Below are 22,996 nucleotides of genomic sequence, written 5' to 3' on the forward strand. Positions count from 1 at the left end.
TTGAGAATGTTACACTGATATGTGACAATCCCTGAAGGATTTTGGATCTATAAACCACAAATGACACTAATAAAAAGTAAAACTCATGAAATGTCCAGTGGATTCTATGAGATTGTGTACAGTGTGACCATATGACGCATGCACCCCAGCTCCCTCCCAGAGCTTGCACCCTTCAATTCTGCAGCCCAGCCCGCTGCCCCAGGCTCAGCCTGGAGCCCCCTCCCACACTTCGAATCCCTCAGCCCCAGCCCAGAGCCTGCACCCCCTCCCACATCCCAACCCACTGCCCGAGCCTGGTGAAAGTGAGTAAGGGTAGGGGAGAGCGAGCGACGGAGGGAAGGGAGAATGGAGTGAGCGGGCGGGGCCTCAGGGAAGGGGCGGGACCTTGGAAAAGGGGAAGGGTAGAGCCTGGGTTCATCTTAAATTCAAAAAGTGATCTTGTGCGTAAAAAGGCTGGAGAACATTGGTCTAGATAATACTTAGCCCTGCCATGAGTGCAGGGGACTGGACTAAATGACCTCTCAAGGTCCCTTCCAGTCCTATGATTCTAAAGAACAGAATTATTAGATACATAGATGAACATTTGTTGGGGAAGAGTCAACACGGGTTTTGTAAAGGGAAGTCATGCCTCACCAACCTATTAGAATTCTTTGAGGAGGTCAACAAACATGTGGACAAGGGCAATCCAGTGGATATAGTGTACTTGGACTTTCAGAAAGCCTTTGACAAGATCCCTCACAGAAGGCTCTTAAGCAAAATAAGGAGACAAAGACAGGAAACAAAGGGTAGGAATAAATGGTCAGTTTTCAGAATGGAGAGAGGTAAATAGTGGTGTCCCCCATGGATCTATGCTGGGACCAGCGCTGTTCAAAATATTCATAAATGATCTGGAAAACAGGATAAACAGTGAGGTGGCAAAGTTTGCAGATGATACAAAATTACTCAATGTAGTTAAGGCCAAAGTTGACTGTGAAGAGTTACAAAGGGATCTCACAAAACTGGATGACTGGGCAACAAAACGGCTGATGAAATTCAGTGTTGATTAAATGCAAAGTAATACACATCGGAAAACATAATCTCAACTATACATACAAAATAATAGGGTCTAAATTAGCTATTACCACTCAACAAAGAGATCTTGGCATCATTGTGGATTGTTCTCTGAAAACATCTGGTCAGTGTTCAGCAGCAGTCAAAAAAGCTAACAATGTTAGGAACCATTAGGAAAGGGATAGATAATAAGACAGAAAACATCATAATGCCACCATATAAATCCACACCTTGAATACTGTGTGCAGTTCTGGTTGCCCCATCTCAAAAAGGATATATTAGAAATAGAAAAGGTACAGAGAAGGGCAGCAAAAATGATTAAGGGTATGGAACAGCTTCCATATAAGGAGAGATTAGAAAGACTGGGATGAGTCAGCTTGGAAATGAGATGACTGAGGCGGGTAATGGCAGGGGTCTATCAAATTATGAATGGAGTGGAGAAAATGAATAAGGAGGTGTTATTTACCCCCTTCACATAACACAAGAACAAGGGATCACCCAGTGAAATTAATAGCAGGTTTAAAAGAAAAAAAGGAAGTACTCCTTCACACAAAGCACAGTCAATCTGTGGAACTTGTTGCCAGGGGATGTTGTGAAGGCCAGGACTATAACTGGATTCAAAAAAGAATTAGATAAGTTCATGGAGGATCAGTTCATCAGTGACTATTAGCCAAGATTGTAAGGGACGCATCCCCATGCTGTGGGTGTCACTAAGCCTCTGACTGTCAGATGCTGGGTCTGGATAACAGGGGATGGATCACTGGATGACTGCCCTGTTCTGTTCATTCCCTTTGAAGCATCTGACACTGGCCACTGTTGGAAGACAGGATACTGGGATAGATGGACCATTCGTCTGCCCAAGGGTCCATGTTCTTGTTTTATGGCAGTTGGAGCATATCTACAGGTCATGCCCACTGAAAGAGTCTAGCTTTATTTTCCATATCAACATAGCCGTCCCTGTTGCTATAAATAGCATGAAAGTATTTGCGTAGTGTGTAGAAGAAATAATTGACACACTAGGGCCCGTAAGTGGCTGGTAACTATGTAGGAGCAAAGCTATCCTCTGATGTCCACAAAGCACTTCACTGGACTTCATTGGCCATTGGCTTGGTGGGTAGAATATGGCCCATAACATGGAGAGGGTCTAAACTGTTAATAGAAGCTTTAGAGAAATGCAGATTAGTGGCTTTTTAAGTCAGTGTGAAAGATCCTTAGTTTGTGTAAATTGGCATAGCTCCACTGAAGTAAATGGAGCTACACTGCTTTGCAGTAGCTCAGGATCTGGCCCCATATGTGTGGCCAAACTGTGCTAAGAGAAATATGCAAGCCAATGGAAGATAGATGTAGAGGAAGATAGTATTCAGTGTGTGTCAGGGTGGCAGAACTGAGCCTCCAAAAGGCACATTAGAAGTGTGTAAAGTAAAGGAACCTGTTGTAAGATTGGTGCTGACTCAAAGTGAAATATTTTTCATGTAGCACGTGTTCTGAAACACATCTGCACAATAATGCCCTTCTGAAGGCTCTGAGGAGTCCTACACAATTTGAAGGGACACTGGCAACCTGAAGTCCAGTCTCTCGGAAATGCATTAAAAGTCAATGTCTGTGGTCTTACAATCTCATGGTGCTATTTCTTGTGTTGTATTCTCTTCAGGGCAGGGACTGTATTCATATCTATTTGAATAATGGCACCTCCAGGCGTACTGCTGCTTCACACGGTGAAGTCCAGATTGAACAGCTAACTCTTCAGGGAAGCGCTGAAGTGCAGTGCAGAGAGAAAAGGGAAGCTGAAGTCTTCCACTGTATTAGGAATGAACAAGCTGAGGGTTCTGTCTTGATATTTTCACTCAAACAATTCCTGCAAATAAAATATCCTAAAAAAACCTAAAATGTTTTCACTCACTTGATCTTACAGATTCAGGCAGGGCGAGCTGGCTTTCTTGGCATTGTAGTTCAGAGGTCTGAGTTAGGCATAGGTGAGATCAGCCTGTGCCAGAAAAATCCTATACTATGTCAATACAGAAAATCCCTCAGAGCTTCTCACGAGGGAATAGTCCAATCCCCCAAGGGGCTCGGTGCCTCCTGTGAGCTGCTGAGCACCTTCAACTCCCATTCTTGTTAATGGGAGCTGAGATTGCTCAGCACATTTCAGGATCAATCTCGGCGCCTCCGACTGGGAACTGACCTGTTGGATGTATGATCTCAACCTGAGCTTTTCCCACAACAACAACATGTGCACTCCCCTTAGCCTACCATCCCACTGAATCCAGGAGTCTGGGGTTTTCTTGCTTTTGTTGTTGTTATATCCATTTCAGTATGTGCTTGCCATGCATTTACTTTCTTTTCTAATAGCAACAAGGAGTGAGAATTTTTGTAATGCTCTACAAAGAGGTGGAGCTTGCTCTAGGAATCAACAGTGAATACAGCAAGCGGACCCTAATGCGCCTACATCCGAACATCAAGGTATTCATATGCCATGTAACCTTTATGAAATACATGCATGTTCATTGCCCTGTGTGTCTAACACCAGCTTTCCAAATTTGGGGGAGAGATGAGGAAACTCATGACAATGAATGGGAAATGCAGTTTGCAATCACCATTACAAGGGAGAATATTTTTTGAAGCCAGATCCACATCTGGTTCTACTCTATAATGGGCACTGTACTTGATTGTGGCAGCTCAGGTACCTCTAAGTTATAATTATATATAAATATATTTAGCTTAGCCTTGACAAGGTTCCATTAATCCACAAAACATTCACCTAGTTCAAAATAATTTTGTTTTATATGGCAAGTTAATGAAGTTAGAGCAAGTGGAAAGTTACACTTGGATGTGGGTCTGAGGAAACATCCTTTCTGCTCACACACAGACTGAGCCAGCTAAGAGTCTGGCCTTAAAAAAATTACCAAAATATGTGCACTTATATCCACATTCCTCAGCATCCCTTTATGCCAAAATATATTGGGCCTGGTTCTGATCGCCGGTTTTAAAACCAGGCGTGACTCCACTCAAGTCAATGTTTGCAGTTATGCTTTGAAATAAATAAATGTTGAAATTATCTCTCACACTCTTTCATTTTCAGAAATAAAGAAAATGAGCCTGGTTCTCCTCTCATTTACTCTGGTTTGAAATAGCCATCAACAAACTAACTATCAAATGAAATGGCCAGCTTTTTTACTGAAATACTTAGAGCAGCAAAAGCCCTACTGTGGACACAGCCATATCGGCATAAAGGTGACTCATTCTAGTATAGTTATGCCCCTTCCTAAAAGGGAATAGCTGTACCAGTAGAAAGCACCTTTATACCATTGTAAATGTGTCCACACTAGGCGATTTGTACCACTTTAACTATACCGGTGTAGTTAAAACGGTACAACTGTCTAATGTAGACAAAGTCCTAAAAAAAAAAAAAAAAAGCACTTTGTTTGGACATTGGTATGTATTATGGGTCAAATTAAAGCCCCATGGCCTTTTGGGCAAAGATATTAAATAATATCTTGGTTAGAATTGTTTCTGATCTTCTACATAAGAGCTGAGTTCAGTGATTTTTCTTTATTTAGGTGATGAGGCATCCAGATCACGTCTCATCCTCAGTGTACCTGTGGGCCCATCATGAGAAGCTCATTGTCATTGACCAGTCTGTAGCATTTGTTGGTGGTATCGACTTGGCCTATGGGAGGTGGGATGATGATGAACACAGGCTGACCGACGTTGGCAGTGTGAAACGAATTGCAGGAACAAAGTCCACATCGACAGTGAATCTCATAGTAAGAGTGAATTCTGTACATGTGGCTGTTAACATTTAATGCTGTGTACACTAGGCAATTGTCATGCAAAATGGAAATAAGCAAGTCTTTCTCTCTGCATTTTTAGGGCATGAGTCTGTAGCCTTTGCATGTGCAGGATTCCTGTGGACTTCAATGTGGCTTACAAAATGGGTCCCTTATTAGGACCAAATCCTTCAGCTGCCAGAAAGGCCGTGCCAGTTAAGACCTGTGTGGCTCAGCTACAAGGCCAGGGCAGGAATGGAGAGGAATAGCTGTAGGTGTAGCGAGTGCAGTAGCTGAGCATTGAATGATCCTTCGGGGATTTTCAGAACAATTCAGCTCCAATTTAGGCACCAAACTAAATAGCCAGGTTTTCACAGGAACTCATCTTGGGTGCTAAGCTCTTTGGAAAATCTAGCCATGCTTGTCACAGTGGGAACAACTGAGTGCTGAATACCTCTGGCTATCTGGCCCTTATTTAGGTACCTAAGGGCTTGTCTACACTGCAAAGTTGTCAACAAAACTTTTGTCTTTCACGGGTACTTAACGCCCCCCCCCCCCCCACACGAAAGACAAAAGTTTTGCCGACGTAAGTGGCAGTGTGAATGTGGCTTTGTCAGCAGGAGCACTCTCCTGCCAAGAAAGCTAACGCCGCTCACGGGGCTGGAAGTATTTTGTTGGCAAAAGTGCCGACAAAGTACCAAAAAAGAGCATTTACACACGCTGACTTTTAGCAACAAGGCTGTGTCGACATAGCCTTGTCGCTAAAAGCTGCGTGGTGTAGACAAGAACTGAGCTTGTGTAGACTAGACAGAACTGAGCTCTTTTGAAAACCTGGCCCTGTGTGACTGAATTAAACAGAGAATTTTTATTTATTTTTTTATGAAAAGGAGCCTGTGTGTATAAAGACCTCTGGAAAATATGCAATAAGCCAGAATAGTTTTACAGGCAGTGTATGGCAGAATGCACTGTTTTTATTCGCTTGTTTTCTGCTAAGCAAAGCCTCAATAGTCACTACATCAAGTTCATCTCTGTGAGACGCATTTTCAGTTCCCACTGAAATCGATGGGAGCTGTGTCTGCATGTCGTAGGGCAGAACTTGGCCCTGTGAATGTTTCAATACCTGTGATATGAATGATCTCCTGTAATTTAAATGGATAATCTTCCATTCATCACCCTCAGCAGTATCCTTTGTGTCTTAAGCCTACAGCTGAGTCCACTGAAGCTTTAGCCCTGAAAACTCAGCCCCTGGGGAACCTGCTACAGCACAGAAATAGCGATGACATACTCGATTCTTCAAGAATGAAAGGAATAGGAAAACCCAAAAAGTTTTCCAGGTTCAGCATTTATAAGCATCTCCAAAAGCACGGCCTACACCATGCTGATAGTGTGAGCAGTATAGACAGTGAGTCAGGTAAGTAATATTTTTCCGCCTTAGCTACAGAGCGTATAATTAGGGAGGAGAGTTAATGGTTTCCTAAACTGCTAGAAGGGTACTTTGTTTAGTGAAGCCTTGAGTTTGCCTTTAAATGTGTCTGTGTTTAGTTAACAAACAGCTGCCACAAAACAAGCATGGCATTCAGTTTGGTTAGGGGACAGCGCCAGACCACAAATGAGGAAACCATGCTATAATATGGTGTCGTGTATGTGGTGTGTTATGTGCTGTAATGTATGTATAGATAGGTACGTGGATTTTGTGCTAGGAACGTTTTACATTTGTAGCAGAGATACTGGCATTTTTGCATCGTATTCATTATAGCCAATGAAGCAGGATTTCTGAAGATATTATGGTCCTGATTATGCTCTCACTTGCACTGGTTTTACTAAGTTTTAACTCATTTAACTCAGTGGAGTTATTCCTGATTTACACTGGTGCTAGAGAGAGGAAAATCAGGTCAAAATTTGAATATGTGAACGCAACATTTACTTCTATGCATGATTGAGGTTACAGGATGCCACTATAGGCTCACTCAAAAGCCAGAATTCATACTAGCGAGCCTTCCAGCCTTCTGAAGCAGTGGAAGAGCTGTTTTTGGGTGGGGTCTTGTGCTAGGGGGCATTTCAGACTTTACAAAGATTACTCATGTCTCTGGTAGGAATGATATGCAGGAGAATGCTTTGCCTATGGTCAGAGCCAGTTCAGAATATGAGGATATATTAGTGGTGGTTTTGCAACATGAATATTTGCCGATCTGTGCTCAAAAATCTAATAGGTCTTGTATTTGGCCCATGGTCATTGTACCATTATTAATGTTCTGTTCAGACTGTCTACAGTTGATTAGACTGAAGTCCTGCAAGTTATTTTAAACACTATTGGGTAACTCATATGGTAAAATCTCTAATGCGCTTTCCCTGTAAATGGAGCATCTTGACTCTCTGCAGGTTATTGTAATCCTAGTAGAAGTCAGCAGAATCTAATCCAGAGTTTAAAACCCCACCTGAAAATGTTTCATCATCCCACTGAGTCCAAACAAGGGCTCACTGAGTGTGAGGACAGTAAGTGAAGGGCCACCTAGGTGGAGTTACCTGCAGGCTTTACTGTTGGTCTGTTTGCTGTCCAGTCATGGTGAGAGTTAGGTGGGGCTTATAGATTGACATTCTACACCTTTGGTATATGTATTACCTTCAAGCTATGTCATATTCCCCTCTAAAGAGGCCCTCGCAGAATCGCTTTCTTCACAAGCTGATTTTGAAAAGACTCTAGGAAGCTGCATAAGTGAGAAGATAAATATGTAACAACTACAGCAGGTGGACTTGGGAATTTCACTCTGGTTCTACAGCTCCACCCATTCCAGCTGTATTCCTCATGCAAAGTAATGGGAATATCACTGAAATTAGTAACACCTTTAAATCCAGAATGGATTTTTTTTTAAGGTCAGCCCAGTGCATGAAGACAGCCTTGAAAAGTTCATGAATATGACAGTGTATACGCTGCCAGACCTACATTTAGATGAAGATTTGGCCACTGTCGTTCTCCAAGTCAGAGTTTTATGTGGGTGGGTGAGACAGGTAGGAGAGTGCACATCATCAGTATATCAGCATCACCTGTATTTTGATCCATGGAATGACAATAGATTGTGCTGCTGAAGATTGTGCTTTCTCTGGGGCAGTGCAGAACAGGTCAGTTGTCATGAGAGAATACATGTCATGGGAGAATGCAGGGGAGACTAGATAACGGTAGGGTTTTTCACTCCATCTTGGCTGTGAGTGTGACTGATCCCAAATACTTAGTTACTGTCTGAGAGCTGAGTATCCCCATGGTGTAAACCTTGGCCAGATCATATAAAAATAAAATATATAGGATAAAAATTTGTAGGGGACATCAAGCATCTTGCCTCAAGCCTCTACTTTCCTTGTAGATATGTTATGGCATAATTGTCCAGTCAGGGTTGTTACACTATTCTCTGAGCTATCTGATAGAGGCCACTGTCGGAGACGGGATATGGACTAGTTAGAACATAGATCTGATCCATTGTGTTCTTTCCTGTTTTCTTAGAAGGGAGGTGGAAGGGATCACACTACTCCTCATTTATATGCTCATGGCATTCACAAAAAGAGGTGTACATTTCAAGAAAGGAGTTGGGGGAACGGGAGTAATTTTTGCACGTAAGTCATTGCAAGGATGGTAGGCCCTAGTTTTCACCATGAAACTGAAATTCTGCATCCACATGCTGAACATGTAACACAGTCTCAGAAGCTGAAGTTGTTATTTAAAGAGGCACTGGAAAAAGGGAAGAGACCCATCCTTGTGGTAGCTAAAATTGCAGTGGAGAGACCCTTTTGTGGAGTCAAAATCATGAATCCTATAAAATGTAAGTTGCCGTTAGAGTTGATTTATACTTTAGTACAAACTAAATATACAGGAGTAGTACTCTCTTCTGCACACAGATATAAAGTCCCACCTCCAACTGAAGTCAGTGGTATATGAGAGCAGAATTACACTTGTTAATGCTTTCAATGTAGGTATCCTTCCTTGCAGGTTATTGTGGGATGACAAATAGCTGAAGGGTAAATTTTCAATCCAAGGATTCAGATCTAGCTTCCATTACCAGTAACAAAACATGTCTATATAATCCCCCTTGATTGTGTACCAGATGTGTTGTACTGTAGAAGGGAAACAGAGACTTAACTGGAAAATTACTTTAGCTTATTAAAACTGGCAAGTTATGCCAATAGTTTCCTATTCAAGTGTGATTCTCATCTGTGCTGTGTTGAGAGCAGTCTTAAAAACAACCTTAGAGCATATGTTTTGGTCACTTTATAAACCTGTGACAGATAAAGGATCAATCCGCAGCTTGAAGACAGGTGTTGGAGAACTTCTTGGGGAGACCAGGTTCTGGCATGGAAAGGACTATTGCAATTTCGTCTTTAAAGACTGGGTTCAACTTGACAAACCCTTTGCTGGTAAGTGCCATTGCAATCTGGAACCAACTTTTTTCCCTGCAAGACACTTTGTCTCATTCCCTAGCTCCTCTACTGCCTTAGAAGGCTTCTCTGCCTTTTTACCCTCCTGAATTGGAGCTAACGAGACCCACCTGGTCTGGCTGCTGGGAAGAGGCAGCAGAATCCCAAAGTAAGGTAATAAAAACAGATATCTATGACAATAATGGATAAGTGAGCTTGTGGCCCACCAGCCCCCACAAGCTGACCTTCCCCAATTTTAACTCCTTATTTGCTAGTTTTTATTTCTGGAAAGGTTCCGTTTGTAGGAAGAGATGCAGTGATATTCTTAACTAATGTCTGAAACTGATCTGAGATGAACTATAGCAATTTTTCCCTGTCCATATAGATTTCATTGACAGATACACCACACCCAGAATGCCATGGCATGATATTTCATCTGTTGTGCATGGCAAAGCTGCACGGGATGTTGCTCGACACTTTATTCAGCGCTGGAACTTCACAAAGGTAGGTGTGCAATGAGATAGGTCCTGCAAGCCCTCAAATCTGAATGCTTCGCAGATGCCTCACGTAGGGCTATATGCAGGAATAAATGCTATGCCAGGTAGTCAAGATTTGCCAGATTGGGCCAGTAAAGTATATATTCGCTTGCCCTAATGTCCCAGCAAGTAACACTGAAAAACTGTGACTCTGACGGCAAGTAATGCAGATAGGTGCTCTCATTCTCCTATTACACCAGTGTAAATAAGGTATAATTTGAATTTAGTAGGTGGAAAATGGTGTGACAGGAGAATGAGGTCTGGGATGTTGTTAGCCAAGGGGCGAGTGCCATTGTGCTGCTATTCTCGCAGTTCCTTCTGGCTGGTTGGGAGGGAGACTGTCCTGCACAAGAGCCAATAACGTGCCCTCTTGCGAAGCAGCAGACAGGCACACGGAGCAGTTCAGTCGGTGATCCCACAGCCAAAGGGAGCAAAGAAGACCAGGGCCGTCAGGCCAAAGCCACAGCCGGGTGATCCAGCCACCTGGGCAAACTAGCAATAACCAGGATTTTCAGGGCCAAGAAACCAGGGGAACCTGCCAGTGTTCTGGACCAACCTGAACCTGGACCAACAAGGATCCAATCACCAGAGGAGCTCTGGCCTACTGGGAATCCAGTCACTGGGATTCAACTAGCAAGCACATAGGGTCCTCACCACTTGAGAGGACTGGCTAGGATCCCATCAGCTAAGGACCCTCCGTGATGATGAGGGAGCCTTGGGCAGGCTGGAAGGCAACCCACATTGCGGACCAGGCCAGTAGGCCCTATCGCCAAGGAAGATGGTGACTAATGGAGCAACAGAGTCCCCTCTGTTCTTCCTCATTTGCTCTCCCTCTTCCTTCTCTCTCTCCCCTCTGTTTTTGATGTTTGTTCCCCACGCTGAGAAGAAGCGCTTTGATACTTGTGTTGAAGTTCATCACTGCCTAAAGATTAGAGACTGCTTTAATGCTTTCAATTGAAGGGAGGTGGTTTGGCTTAGGAAGTGGCAGGGTTCATTCTGGAGCAGGCCTACTTAGGCAACTGGATATCCACTACGCTTTTTTAAGCCCTGATCTTAGGTCCTACTTCGAACAACGATCAGTATGACTTTTTCAGACAGAAAGTGTCCTTTCCAGTTATGGTGGGGCTTTAGAACAAGGATGGTCCTATGGTTATATTCCCCTGACCAAAACCTGAGTGATATTCAAATGTGCATTCAAACTGCAAATGCATGGCAAAGAATAGACATAACATACTGTTAGCCTGACATCTGCACAGACTTTTTGGTATGAGTGTTACATTTCAAGATACTGAGACCACATTTCACAGAAGAGTACAGAATTCATGAGTATTTTCAGAACTATTCAGAACAGGAATTGAGTTTATGAATATGAAAAACTTTACGTTCTCCTCCCCAATTTTCTGTATTAAGAGAGGAGCATAAAAACCAGTAATGGTCTTCAACATAAAAATCTGAAAAAAATGTGTTTTAAAATACAGTGTCCTCCATTTTTTTCTTTTGAAGATCATGAAGCCCAAATACAGATCCCTGTCCTACCCATTCCTGTTGCCAAAATCTCAGCGAACCGCCAGTGAGATGAAGTATCAAGTGCCCGAGTCTGTATGTGCCAATGTACAGGTGGGTGTAAATGGCATTTCACGGAATCCTAAAATGAAGAACCTCCTGGCACTTGGGCTCATTTTTAGCTCTTTGTAATAGGAGGCCTTGGTAGTCTTCCAGCTGAAACATACAAGATTTTAAAGGATTTAAAGTTTAAACTACTTTTTATTTTAAAATGCAACTTAGCAGGCCAGATACTCAGCTGGTATATATCAGCGTAGCTTCATTGATTTCAGCAGAGAGAGACTGATTGACAGCAGCGGAGGTTCGGGTTCAGTGTATGTAAGATGAATTATACAAATCACATTTTAAACTCCATGAGTTGTGCAGAATGCGAATGTTAAATGTGATTATTAAACAGCAGAACTAGACATGTTAGGAATGTAGGGTGGAAATGACTGTGCCTAGGAAGTGACAGGTGTGTGTCTGTGTCTGTGTGAGAGAGAGAGAGAGATACAGATACAGGGGATCAAAGCTGAGCAGGAAAAAAGTGTCTAGGGTGCACGAAATAAGTTCTTCAGTCCAGACTCCACCTGGCAGCAGCTTGAGAAAAGGTTGGCAACTCTCTGCCCCGCCACCTGCAGGTATGCTGCTCCTCATGATGGACAGACCCGTTGTGAACTGGTGCAAGTGTTCTGTAGACATTAGGTACCTGCTGCAGGGAGCTACATGGAGAGTTGTGGGGTAGGTGCAAATGTTGAGAGACCCTGCAGCACTTGCAGCAAACGCTGTGTGACGCTCTGTGTGTGTGTGTGTGGCGGGGTGATGGTGGTGGTGCGCGCACGCATGGATATGGTGCTCTGTATGCCCCAAAACTAGGATGCCCAGTGAAGATGGTCTGCACTGTTACAGCTTGCACCATGTCAGTCACACCAGTGCAATTTTCTAGCCTAGACCCATCCTGAGAATCTCTAGTGTGTTTCTCGAGCCTGCCTCCTGATGTTGAGTTATGCTGATCCAATCAGAAAACATAATGAATACTCAGGTGACTTATGTGACCAGTCACAACTCACCAGCAGAGCTTGAATAAGAGAATGTTAAGTATCGAACCCAGTGAACCATTAACCAACAATCAACAGAAAAAATACTAAGCAAAAAAAAAAAAGAAATTGGTTGAGAAATGCCAGTAATGAATAAATTTCCAGAAAATTTTGATCTGCTTATAGACATCTTGTAAATTATTCATTGCAAATTACGCATAAGCTCATCTCTAATAGCAGACTGCAGCCTTTTGAGAGCTGGTGGCATGGCTCATCCGTGAGCTGCATAAAGCTGTATACATGTAAAAATGTATTTTGCTGCAAACGTGGATTCTCTCTTGAATCTTCCTGAAGTGCAATATCCCTTCTAATGTACCTGCACATAGCAAGTAGTATTTATATTGCTGTGTGGTAGAAACAGGCATGGGGCCGGAGAGCCTCTTAGTCAGTATTTGCAAGATGACCCACTCCAGCTCTGAAGCATATTTGTGCATGCACATACTGTAATTCTGGCAGCTTCTTCTGTAATGTGCTTGTTTTCCTGATTTTGATGTGTTTGTCGAAGTGGAAATGCACACAATAGGAAGCTGGGTTACTAGGATACCATACAAGGAACCTCAAGTGTACGTAGGGAGGTGGTAGAATCTCCTTCCTTAGAAGTTTTTAAGGTCAGGCTTGACAAAGCCCTGGCTGGGATGATTTAATTGGGGATTGGTCCTGCTTTGAGCAGGGGATTGGACTAGATGACCTCCTGAGGTCCCTTCCAACCCTGATATTCTATGATTCTAAGTACAGGGAGCTCTGGCTGGTAGTGGAAATGCAGTTTACTAAGCAGCATTATAAAACATGTTATGTGTGTTGAAGTTATAGCTGAAGATTAATGACTGGCTCAACATCTATTACTGATGATGGTGGAGATTCTGGCTTTTGCAGGCAGAGATTGGATGGAGAGGGCTGCAGGTAATGAGCGCTGCATAGCAGTCAAATAAGCCCCCTTTGAGTAGGAGTGTCAGAATCTGGCCTTTAATTTCCCCCTCACCCCCCGCCCCATACATGCACACACCCAGAGCCTCAGCTTGGTGACTTAGCTTCCTTGTGTAAATACCCAATGCATCACCTCTGGTATTTCCAACTATGCTAGTGAGGCCGCTGAGTCCATCATGGAGCCTGCCTTTCTCTTTCTTATGAGCTGCCCACCGCAAGACACTCCAATGATGTAAAAGCTGATCTTTGCCTGTCTACACAGTGTAACTGTGGGCAGGATGCAGGCGTCTCATTTACCTTTCAGTTTGACTGCAGTGATGGTTCGAGACATGAACAGCGTACCTATAGTCTTACCCAGAAGGGCAAAGGATATGTTTTTATGTAAATCCTTCCTCTAGTAGAGATGGGTCAAACCCAGAAACATTTATTATCATTGTTTATATAGCACCAGCGGTAGGGTAGAGTCCTTTGACAGGCAAATGGGAGACAAATTCCCCTGCTCCAAGAAAAGTAAAATCTAATGGACAGATTTAATGGGAGCTGCTGAGTGCTAGGCACTGTTGAAAATCTGGCCACTTCTTTTATCTGCGTGAATGGGAGCTGAACTCTCTGTTTGAAAATCTGACTTGAGTTGTGAGTATTGACTGAGCCCTTTTGAAATTCTGGTCTTGATTAGATGAAGGATGGGTGGGGGGTGGGACATGCCACAGAAAGCCTACTGACTGAGCCATGATGCTTTATTTGTATTATCATAGCGGCCCCTAATGGTTAGTTTCACAGGTTTTGGTCTGCTCTCTCCCTCTCTTTTGTTGTCACTTCTTTGAGGGGAGGATTGGGGTTCAGAGGCCTTCTGGAAGAAGTGTGTTGTAAGGAGCTGTTGGCAGCAAGACAGGGTGAAAGCATGACAGAACAGGTCTGGGTGGGGTTTGGATTGCATCATGGGACAGTTGAGTCAGTCCTGAGAGAACTTATGGGAGAAGATGTGAAGACAGGAGTTAGAAAGGAAGGAGGGAGTTAGACAGCTTGTGGGTTGAGTCAAACATCCTCTCTCAAAGTTTGGGGTTGGATTATCATAGCATCTTTGATTTTTGCATGAGCCAAACTTGTTTGACAGGGAGTCATCAAACTAAAATCACTCTCAGTTTTTCCAACTCTAATTTCCAGTTATTATCCAAGCAAGACACAGTAAGTCTATGACATGGTGAGACAACATCACACCCTGTTCATACTGTAAGACACAATGAAACATCATGCAGCCTGAGTGGCCCAAGGTATTAGTTCTTAGAAATTTGCTCCACAGTATGTATTGTTTGCAGTTATGGAATAACTCCCAGCAAATACGGTGGTGGTGGTGTTGCTTGGATTAAAGAGGTTAAAGGGATGACAGCACCTGCATAAAAATTGCATGAGTGATGGGAGGCTGCAGAGCTTAGGGGAGGGAGAGAAGAGAACACCTGTGCTTGTTTCTGTTTAATATGCCTAAGTAGTATGCAGACCTTTTCTCTGAAACTAAAGGATTTTGCATTTCAGTTTATTAATTCTGAATGCATTGACAAGAGAGGACAATTTGACAAGAATGGTAGATTACACATTAGTAATAAGTAAATATTAATTTAAAAGAAAGTTCAGAGCACGTACATATCATAGTTAATCTGTGGCAACCTAAACTTCAGTTATTACCCTCATGCATACAGTGACCACTCAGACCTTTATGAAATAAATGGGGTTGCAACTGAAATCTTCCTGTTTCAAAGGCACAGACACCTGCTAAAGGAGAATCACATTTTACTATTAACAGTATAGTTCCCGTGATACAGAGTTGAGCAGTTCTGGTTCCATCCAGTAGAGGGTGGTAGTACACATGTTCGCATGCAGACACAAGCCAGTTCATTACAATATACAAAAATTACCTGGATGATGATGCATACAAGAGAGAGGATGTTCCAGTGGTGAGGGCAGTAGCCTAGGATTTGGGAGACTTGGATTCAAGCCCTTGGTCGACCGTAAACTTCCTGTGTGATGTTCAGTGAGTCACTTACGGCCATATTTTTAAAGGTATTCAGGCACCTTTGAAACTCTGGCCCTAAGCCTCTCTGTGCCTCAGTCCCTCATCTGCAAAATGGGAATAAAAGTAATTCCCTACTTCACAGGGGTGTTGTGAGGATAAATACATTAAAGATAGTGAGGAGCTCAGCTACTATGGTAATGGAGGCCATAAATGTACCATAGATAGATGGCTGGATGTGTGTCTACCCTGAAATGTATCTTTTTAAAAACTGTTATCAGTGTGTTATGTGACCCTGCTGGACTCGTGTTGACTGATTTTAGTGAGAAGCGGAATCCTCAAATTTGCTTTAGTTAATAACTTCTATCTTTAACTGAAGGACTTTGCTACAGGGAGGAACGGCAGAGAAGGAATTCCTTTAGAGTTTGGACCAACAATGCTGTGACCTGTCAAGCTGGTGTGATGATTTGGTGAGGGGATAAAAGAGAATTTAAAAGGAGAGGGGGCGTCTGGACTCGCTAGTTGTGAAGCTGTGGGATTGAAAGTGATCAATCTCTTTCTGATCTGGAGGTTCTCTTGTTGGATGGTTTTTCTAGCCTACCATTAGTTTGTCTCTGAGCGGTAAAACCATTTTTCAAATCGAGAGAGACTTATGACATCAAGTATAAAATGAAAAAAAAAACCCACATTGATTTATTCCTTGTCTCCAGCAGAACAGCAACTATTGCTGCTAATGGAGGGCTTTTTGAGCTGTTGCAATCATTGCATACCCGGTACCAGCACTGAACAACTTATTTGGAAATGACTCTGTTGGGGACACTGGGAAAGTTGGCCATCTATTCTAAAGCACCCTTTAAATATTGGTGGCTCAGGTGGTCTGAAAGCACTGGTAGAGGAGAGTTATACATTTTACAAAAAGAAAAGGAGTACTTGTGGCACCTTCGAGACCGACCAATTTATTTGAGCATAAGCTTTCGTGAGCTACAGCTCACTTCATCGGATGCATTCAGTGGATTCACATCCGATGAAGTGAGCTGTAGCTCACGAAAGCTTATGCTCAAATAAATTGGTTGGTCTCGAAGGTGCCACAAGTATTCCTTTTCTTTTTGCGAATACAGATTAACACGGCTGCCACTCTGAATATTTTACAAAGGTTTTCATAAAAGAGTTTAATTTTTGATCGAATTCTTCACACAGGGCTGGCGTTTGGCACCCATGAAGCCCACTGCCATGTGCTCCCTGCTGCTAATTGCTGCAGATTGCATCGGTAGCTTCTGGCCAGTGGGCTGCATGCACTGTGCCACTACACCTTCGCAACGGAAGGGTAAGGAAGCCTAGTGGAGGAGCTGCAGCTCAGCTGCTTGCAGCCAACTACACCAGGATAGGCAGCTGAGCTCTGAGTTTCACTGCTGCAGGGCATGGAGGTTGAGGCCCAGGAGTGTGTGACCAGCACGAGAGAACAGAGAAGAGTAGAGAACATTGATGCCCATTGGGAGCTCATCATCTGGAGCATTGGCACAGCAGCAGAAGCCATCTGGGCAGCCAGCATTTTCCCCCATGCTCACAGAAAGATCATTTCGAGCAGCAGCAGGAGGTGGCTGCTCCCTCCTGGCCCAGACATCATCAGATACTCCCAAGAGGCTAGGCTGTGTAAGTTTGCTCTAAAACATAAGGGCCTGATCCTCAAGTACAAGAGGACCTCTGGTAGTGTAAAGGGGCATTAAGATGGGTGGAAGTATAATTTAATAGTGTCATCTTTTTAAAATGAGTTATTCTTGTTGCTACCCTGGCTATGTTATTCTTTATATGCCCACTATTCATCATAGGTAAGCAGACTAATTTCCTTTAAGATTCCTTCCCTCAGTTCTACTAGTAGAATATCATTGCAGTGTCCTGTCTTATTAGTTCACAGTCCTTCGGGACAAAGTGTAATTCAATGAGATGCTCTCTTCAATTCTCCTTTTTGTTTTTCAAAGAAACTCTTTAATAAACAAAAGAAAACAAAAAAGTCAGCCACAGTTTCTCTAGTTGTTGCTTAAATATCAAAGCTCTTCAAGTCCCATATTGTGATGGTTGCTGTCTTTTTGAATAATGTCCTTTTCTAGAGTAAGAATACTATGTATAGAAATAGAACTATGCATATCCAATGAGTTATTATTAAATACATCCGCTAAAAGTTTGCCAAGTTCTTTCACACTTTCCTTAAAATTCTGGGATGGATCCCATTCTGCTCTGGAGGTTTTTTCACTCATCAGATTTACTTTCTGTTCGCTTGGTTTGGCATAATCCAGATTTCCTTCTGAAGTTTCTTTCCTCTCTTGTGACATTTGCCTTCAATCCCCTGTATAGATAGAGTGACACAGGACTACCGAGTTCCTTAACAATTATATTTTTGATCAATGAATCACACTGTCTGTGGTAGGTCTGAATGTCTCTTTAAACTCCTTTTCCTAATGTATTTGAAAGCTGTCTTGTTTGCAGCACTCCAAATCCAAAGTAACACCATTAACTTAAATATAAAATAATCAGGGCCAGATACTTACCTGGTGTAAATCACCATATCTCCATTGACTTCCATGGAGCTAAGCCCATTTAGACCTACTACAGACCTGGTTCTCGAGAGTCCTTGTCATCTGGATAATTCTTCATCCTTGGGTAGTATTTTTTTTATTTGACCGATAAGGGTTTTATGAATCAGACATTTAAAAGGAAGTTAAGTAGGTGATATCCAAGTGATCCCATTTGGATTCACGTGGCATGCTAAGCCATTGCCTCAACTTTCACTTGGTCAGAGGTCTCCTTGGCTGTCACACTATCTGGGTTAGTGTGTGCTAGAAATATATCTATATTAGTCATGACAGTTTAAAAAGTGTATTTTGCAGGCTAACATGCTGCCCACGTATTCCTATTTGTAAATTCCAAGAAAATCTAGATATTTATTAAAACATATTAGAATATGGAAGGGACATTCTTGTTTCATTAAACACATCTTAAACACATCTGTGGTTGATTTGTACGTTGTTATTTACATATCAGAAAATATAGCCCATGACTAGAATGGGAGATAAATCGTAGAATAAGATGCGACCAACTTGGCAAACTACACCCTCAACAAACTGATCCTATCTTACGTGAATGTGCAGTTTCACACCTACCACATCACACAACTGTTTGCAGGCAATGCTGGCCCACTGGCCAGAGACAGACTGTGAGGGGGCCAGATACCAAAAAGCAAGAATTCTCTGCTGCAAAACTGTTTCCTAGACTTAGCATTTGGCTCCTGCAGCTGCCAATGGCTCTCTGTAAGGAATCATGGCTGTTTCCTTCAGTGCTGAAGCCTGCAGAAGAGAACTCTGCACTGGAGAGCACACTAAACCAACCAGCAACAGGAAAAGGGAGTTTCACAAGACAGCATGCAGACTGGGCTGTGGGTTGTAAAAAATCAGCTAGCTTTCTATCTAGAACAGCTGACTTGATGTCTTGACTAATGCAGTGGGGATGATAATACCTTCCTCCAGGCGGTTCTTTGGGTTTGTTTGGGAGCTCAGAGCTGTTTGGGAGCATGATGCCACTGAGTGCTATCGGTGAGGTGCTCAGCAACCTTAATACCCCTGACTTCAGTAGGAGACCAGGATGCTCAGCTTCTTGCAAGGGATGTTCAGGAATTAGTTTGCCCAGCACATTTGCACCATGTGAATGCTAAGTAGTAGTTTTGTACTCAAATGTAGATGCTCGTGGAGTCACACGTGGATGTGAGCCAGGCACAGACCTTGAAGAAGGAGGTGGGCTTCATGCAAAGAGTTTAAGCATACCATGAAAGTCACTTAACACATGTTGATGTAACCCGCTGGTCAGTGTGAGTAATGTGACCGTCTGCGCCCAATCCATAAAGGATGCGAGTTTGTTACAGCCTCTGGCTACAGAGGCTGGCTGTTCAGCTCAAGCTGCAGTAATTTATGCTTTCAGCTCAGGAGGTCCCCAGTTTAATCCCTGCTGTTGGCCAACATGACAGCTGTCACAGAAGTGGGGATTTGTCCAGTATTTGACTTTGCTGTGAGTCTCAGATACTTGGATGAGCTTTTTCTATCTGGAGGAAATATGGAATCCACCGATCAATGTGTGCGATGTGTTCCCTAACAGAGCGTGCGAGTCTGGTACAGATCTCAGCCATAGGGACTAGGGGCCAGATCCTTAGCTGGTGTAAATTGTCATTGCTCCATTGAAGCTTGTTGTGCTATGATAATTTAGCTCAGGACCTGCCCCTTTAGCTCAAGCTGTAGATACTTGTGCATTTAGCTCTGAAGGTCCCTGGTTCAGTCCCCAGTGTTAGCCAAGATGGTGGCCATCATGTTGACTGAAGGGTTCCTCCAGGCATAGGTGTGGTGTGCATGAAGGAGAGGAATGAAATGGTGAGGAAAGAGATTGGGTGGAGCCCAGGGTGAAGAGAAATGGGTGAAGAAGAGAAATCCACTGGAGAGATCTCAAAAAGGGAGAGGCGTGGTCAGAGAAGAAGGTAGGGAAGGCTATCTAGGCAGTGGGAGTTTGCACACACTGAACTAGAGAGAGATGAGATTGAGGAAAGGACAGTGAGTAGGAGTTTATAGTAACAGAGGCAGGAAACTATGAGAGAGCACAGACCAGAGTTTCAGCAAAGGACAAAATTAAACATGGGAGAGAATATGAGCAAAGGGTATTTCCCATATTAGTTTGGTAGCCTTTTGACAAAAGCTTTCGTGCTATATTGGGGATGTAATAATATACTCGGAGAATCTTGAAACGCCTGTTACTTCAGAAATGCCTGTTCTGATTGACAGTCAGAAAAAATTTTCTTGTGAGTTTGACCTACTGCAAATTAAAATAAAAATATCACAAATCTGACAAATTTGACCAGTTTTGGAAGAATTTTTCACAAAAATGTAAATGACCGTACTTGTTTAGGGCAGAGACTGCCATTCCTGTTTAAAATTTGGTGCCATTGGCCTGTTTATTATAATGCACCATCAGTTTTTGGGCAAAACTCACTGATTTCAGTAGGCACTTCAGCTGTAAAATTGATGGCATGTGTCTCTGTGCATAAGAAATAAATGCCTCATCCGGCACCATAGAAGTCAATGGGAATTTTGTAATTGACTTCAATGAGCTGAAGGTCAAGTTTTGAGAAAATATATTAGAGGCAATTCAGCATTACAAGAACTACAGTAAGTAATAGAGTTTTGCAACCAGATTCGCCACTCTGTGTCTCCAGTTTTACACCAGTGTAATTCCATTGACTTCACTGAAGTTACTCTGGCATAAAATTGGGGTAACAAAATGGTGAATCAAGACCTTTATATTTTCATCAGATTGTTTTAATTTTTTAACAGTATTTCTGAGCTTTATTTCCCTTTGTTATACATATAACATGTAATTAGCAAATGTTATGCGTGTTACAGAAGTCAGTGAAATCATGAAAAATAAACCAACCAGTTCAAAACAATTAGTAAAGGGTGCCAGTGCCATCTTATATCAGGGCAGAACTAAAACAGCTAATCTTTTTCTTTACAGGTACTCCGTTCTGCTGCAGATTGGTCAGCTGGTATCAAGTACCATGAAGAATCCATCCACAATGCTTATGTTAGCGTGATAGAAAACAGCAAACACTACATCTATATCGAAGTAAGTACCGAGGATGCAAGATAATGGCAGTTTGGTTCAATGAAGTGCTGAGCACATCCTGTGACCCTCAGGAGCATAGTTCTTTATTTTATTTTCCTTTTGTAAATTTTGAGACTTTAATATTAATATAGAGCCTGATCTGGAGCCCCCAGATGTCAATAGGATTATGTCCATTGACTTGAATAGGCTTTGGATCAGGTCAGTAATTAATGTACCAGTACAGAACTCTAAGGATGGGTTAAAATACAAGGCCACTCCGTTACTGTTTCTCTTTCCAGAACCTCTAGCAACTTTTGTCTCCAATGCAATATTCTTCCAGCTGCCTTCTTGGCTCTGCTGCATTCCCAGCCCTACATATCAAAGTGTTTGGTCTCCCATCGATGTGCAGTGGACTCACTTAATAGTATCTTAGAACTTGCATAATTCTCCTCTGTATGAATGGCTTTATAAACGCAGGAATAAATGGCTGAATGGAGACACTTATGCTGTATCCGTTTCCATCTATTGTTTGGATGTTTTTTACTTGGTAGTGTTTAAAGAGGGAGATTAATCAAGAATAATTATTCCCCCTGAGCGCACACACAGACACCATTTAATTAAAATAATACATAGCCATCCAGGAAAACGTTGTACAGGATGTAGCTTTATTTGCTTCTTGCCTCAGAATAGTCCCACAAGCCTGAAAGCATTTATGGCTTTGTAGACAGCATGGGTGAATCCTGGCCCCAGTAAGGTCAAGAGCAAAATGCCCATTGACTTCAATGAGACAGGATTTCACCTCATGTGTCAAAGTAAGAGTTTCACAATGGCAATAATGCCAAATAATTATCTGAAGATAATTACATGTTTGGGAAGCAGCCTCTAACTTGCGTATGCTTCATGCTTAGTCATAGCCACAAAATCTGATTATCATTATTTTTTTTTTTTTTACAATTCTGAGGATTGCTCATTTGAGGCCATTATCTATGCTGATGCTGAAAACAGTCACTTAATTTTTTTCTTATCCTAACAAAAATCATACATTCTGGGTTTTGAGATTTTTGTAGCGATTAAACCCTGTGATCGTATTGTGTCATTGCTGTTCTGTGTTCAGCAAAAATGTTTCTTTCAAACTGTAGCAAAATGGGGCCCCAGCCCAATGTCTATTTATTTATCTATCTATCCCCCATTATTGTAGTATCTGAATGCATGACGATCTTTAATGTATTAATCCTCTCAACCTCTCTGTGAGGCAGGACAGTGCTACTGTCCCCATTTCACAGAAGGTGAGCTGAGGCACAGAAAGACTAACTGATTTGTATAAGGGCATTGAGGAAGTCAGTGGTGGACCAGGGAAGTGAATCTGGGTACTCTGTGTCCCAGGCCTAACCACTGAACCATCATCCTTGACAAAAAGACAGTGAGATGATTCTGAATTTCTTTGTGTTCACTTTTCCCTTAGAACCAGTTTTTTATTAGCTGTGCTGATGACAAAGTCGTTTCTAACAAGATTGGAGATACCATCGCTCAGAGGATTCTTAAAGCACACAGGTATTTTTTTGTTTTCAAAAGAACTGTCAGGTTGTTGTTACTAGGATGATATTAAAAATACTGTAAATGGAATCCAGACTGCATTTGTAAGACACAGTTTAAATAATACGTAAAGGGACACAGTCCTTACTCAGAGGCAACATTTATTTGGGCCAAATTCTGCTCTGTTACACCAATGTAAATCTGCAATAACTCCACTGAAGTTGACAGCATTATTCTAAACTTGTACTGGTGTCGCTGAGTGTAGAATTTGGCCTTATAAGATATGTTACTTCAGTCAAAAAGCAAGTTGTTGGTACTTGTATTTGCTAAATCTTAACTAACATTATGGGTCCATTGCCAGCGTTAGTTTCATGATTGTAACTGTTCTTCAACTTTACACACAAGTAAGTTTAATCATATAAACTGGATACATGGTTTATTGAAGATCTCTATGCACAAGATTGCTTTTAAATGGGGAGAGTGAAAGCTGCCTTACTCTGAGGAATT

The 22,996-nt window shown here is 42.4% G+C and overlaps 1 protein-coding gene across 7 annotated transcripts in view; it reads left to right on the forward strand.

The window, feature by feature from the left end:
• The window catches only part of PLD1 (phospholipase D1), a 123,736-nt gene that overhangs the window by 79,916 nt on the left and 20,824 nt on the right, over positions 1 to 22,996 (forward strand). For 4 of the 7 annotated variants that reach the window (XM_037908562.2, XM_043522377.1, XM_043522376.1 and 1 more), the window contains 8 exons: positions 3,400 to 3,510; positions 4,608 to 4,814; positions 6,018 to 6,228; positions 9,090 to 9,218; positions 9,604 to 9,722; positions 11,258 to 11,371; positions 20,867 to 20,977; positions 22,419 to 22,507. In XM_037908562.2, the coding sequence (XP_037764490.1) occupies positions 3,400 to 3,510; positions 4,608 to 4,814; positions 6,018 to 6,228; positions 9,090 to 9,218; positions 9,604 to 9,722; positions 11,258 to 11,371; positions 20,867 to 20,977; positions 22,419 to 22,507 (1,091 nt within the window). Of the gene's footprint in view, positions 1 to 3,399; positions 3,511 to 4,607; positions 4,815 to 6,017; positions 6,229 to 7,196; positions 7,311 to 9,089; positions 9,219 to 9,603; positions 9,723 to 11,257; positions 11,372 to 20,866; positions 20,978 to 22,418; positions 22,508 to 22,996 lie in introns of all 7 variants that reach the window. The other 3 variants (XM_043522379.1, XM_043522378.1, XM_043522380.1) reach the window with 2 other exon arrangements.

This window comes from Chelonia mydas, chromosome 9 (assembly GCF_015237465.2).
Source record: "Chelonia mydas isolate rCheMyd1 chromosome 9, rCheMyd1.pri.v2, whole genome shotgun sequence".
NCBI classification, from domain to species: domain Eukaryota; kingdom Metazoa; phylum Chordata; order Testudines; family Cheloniidae; genus Chelonia; species Chelonia mydas.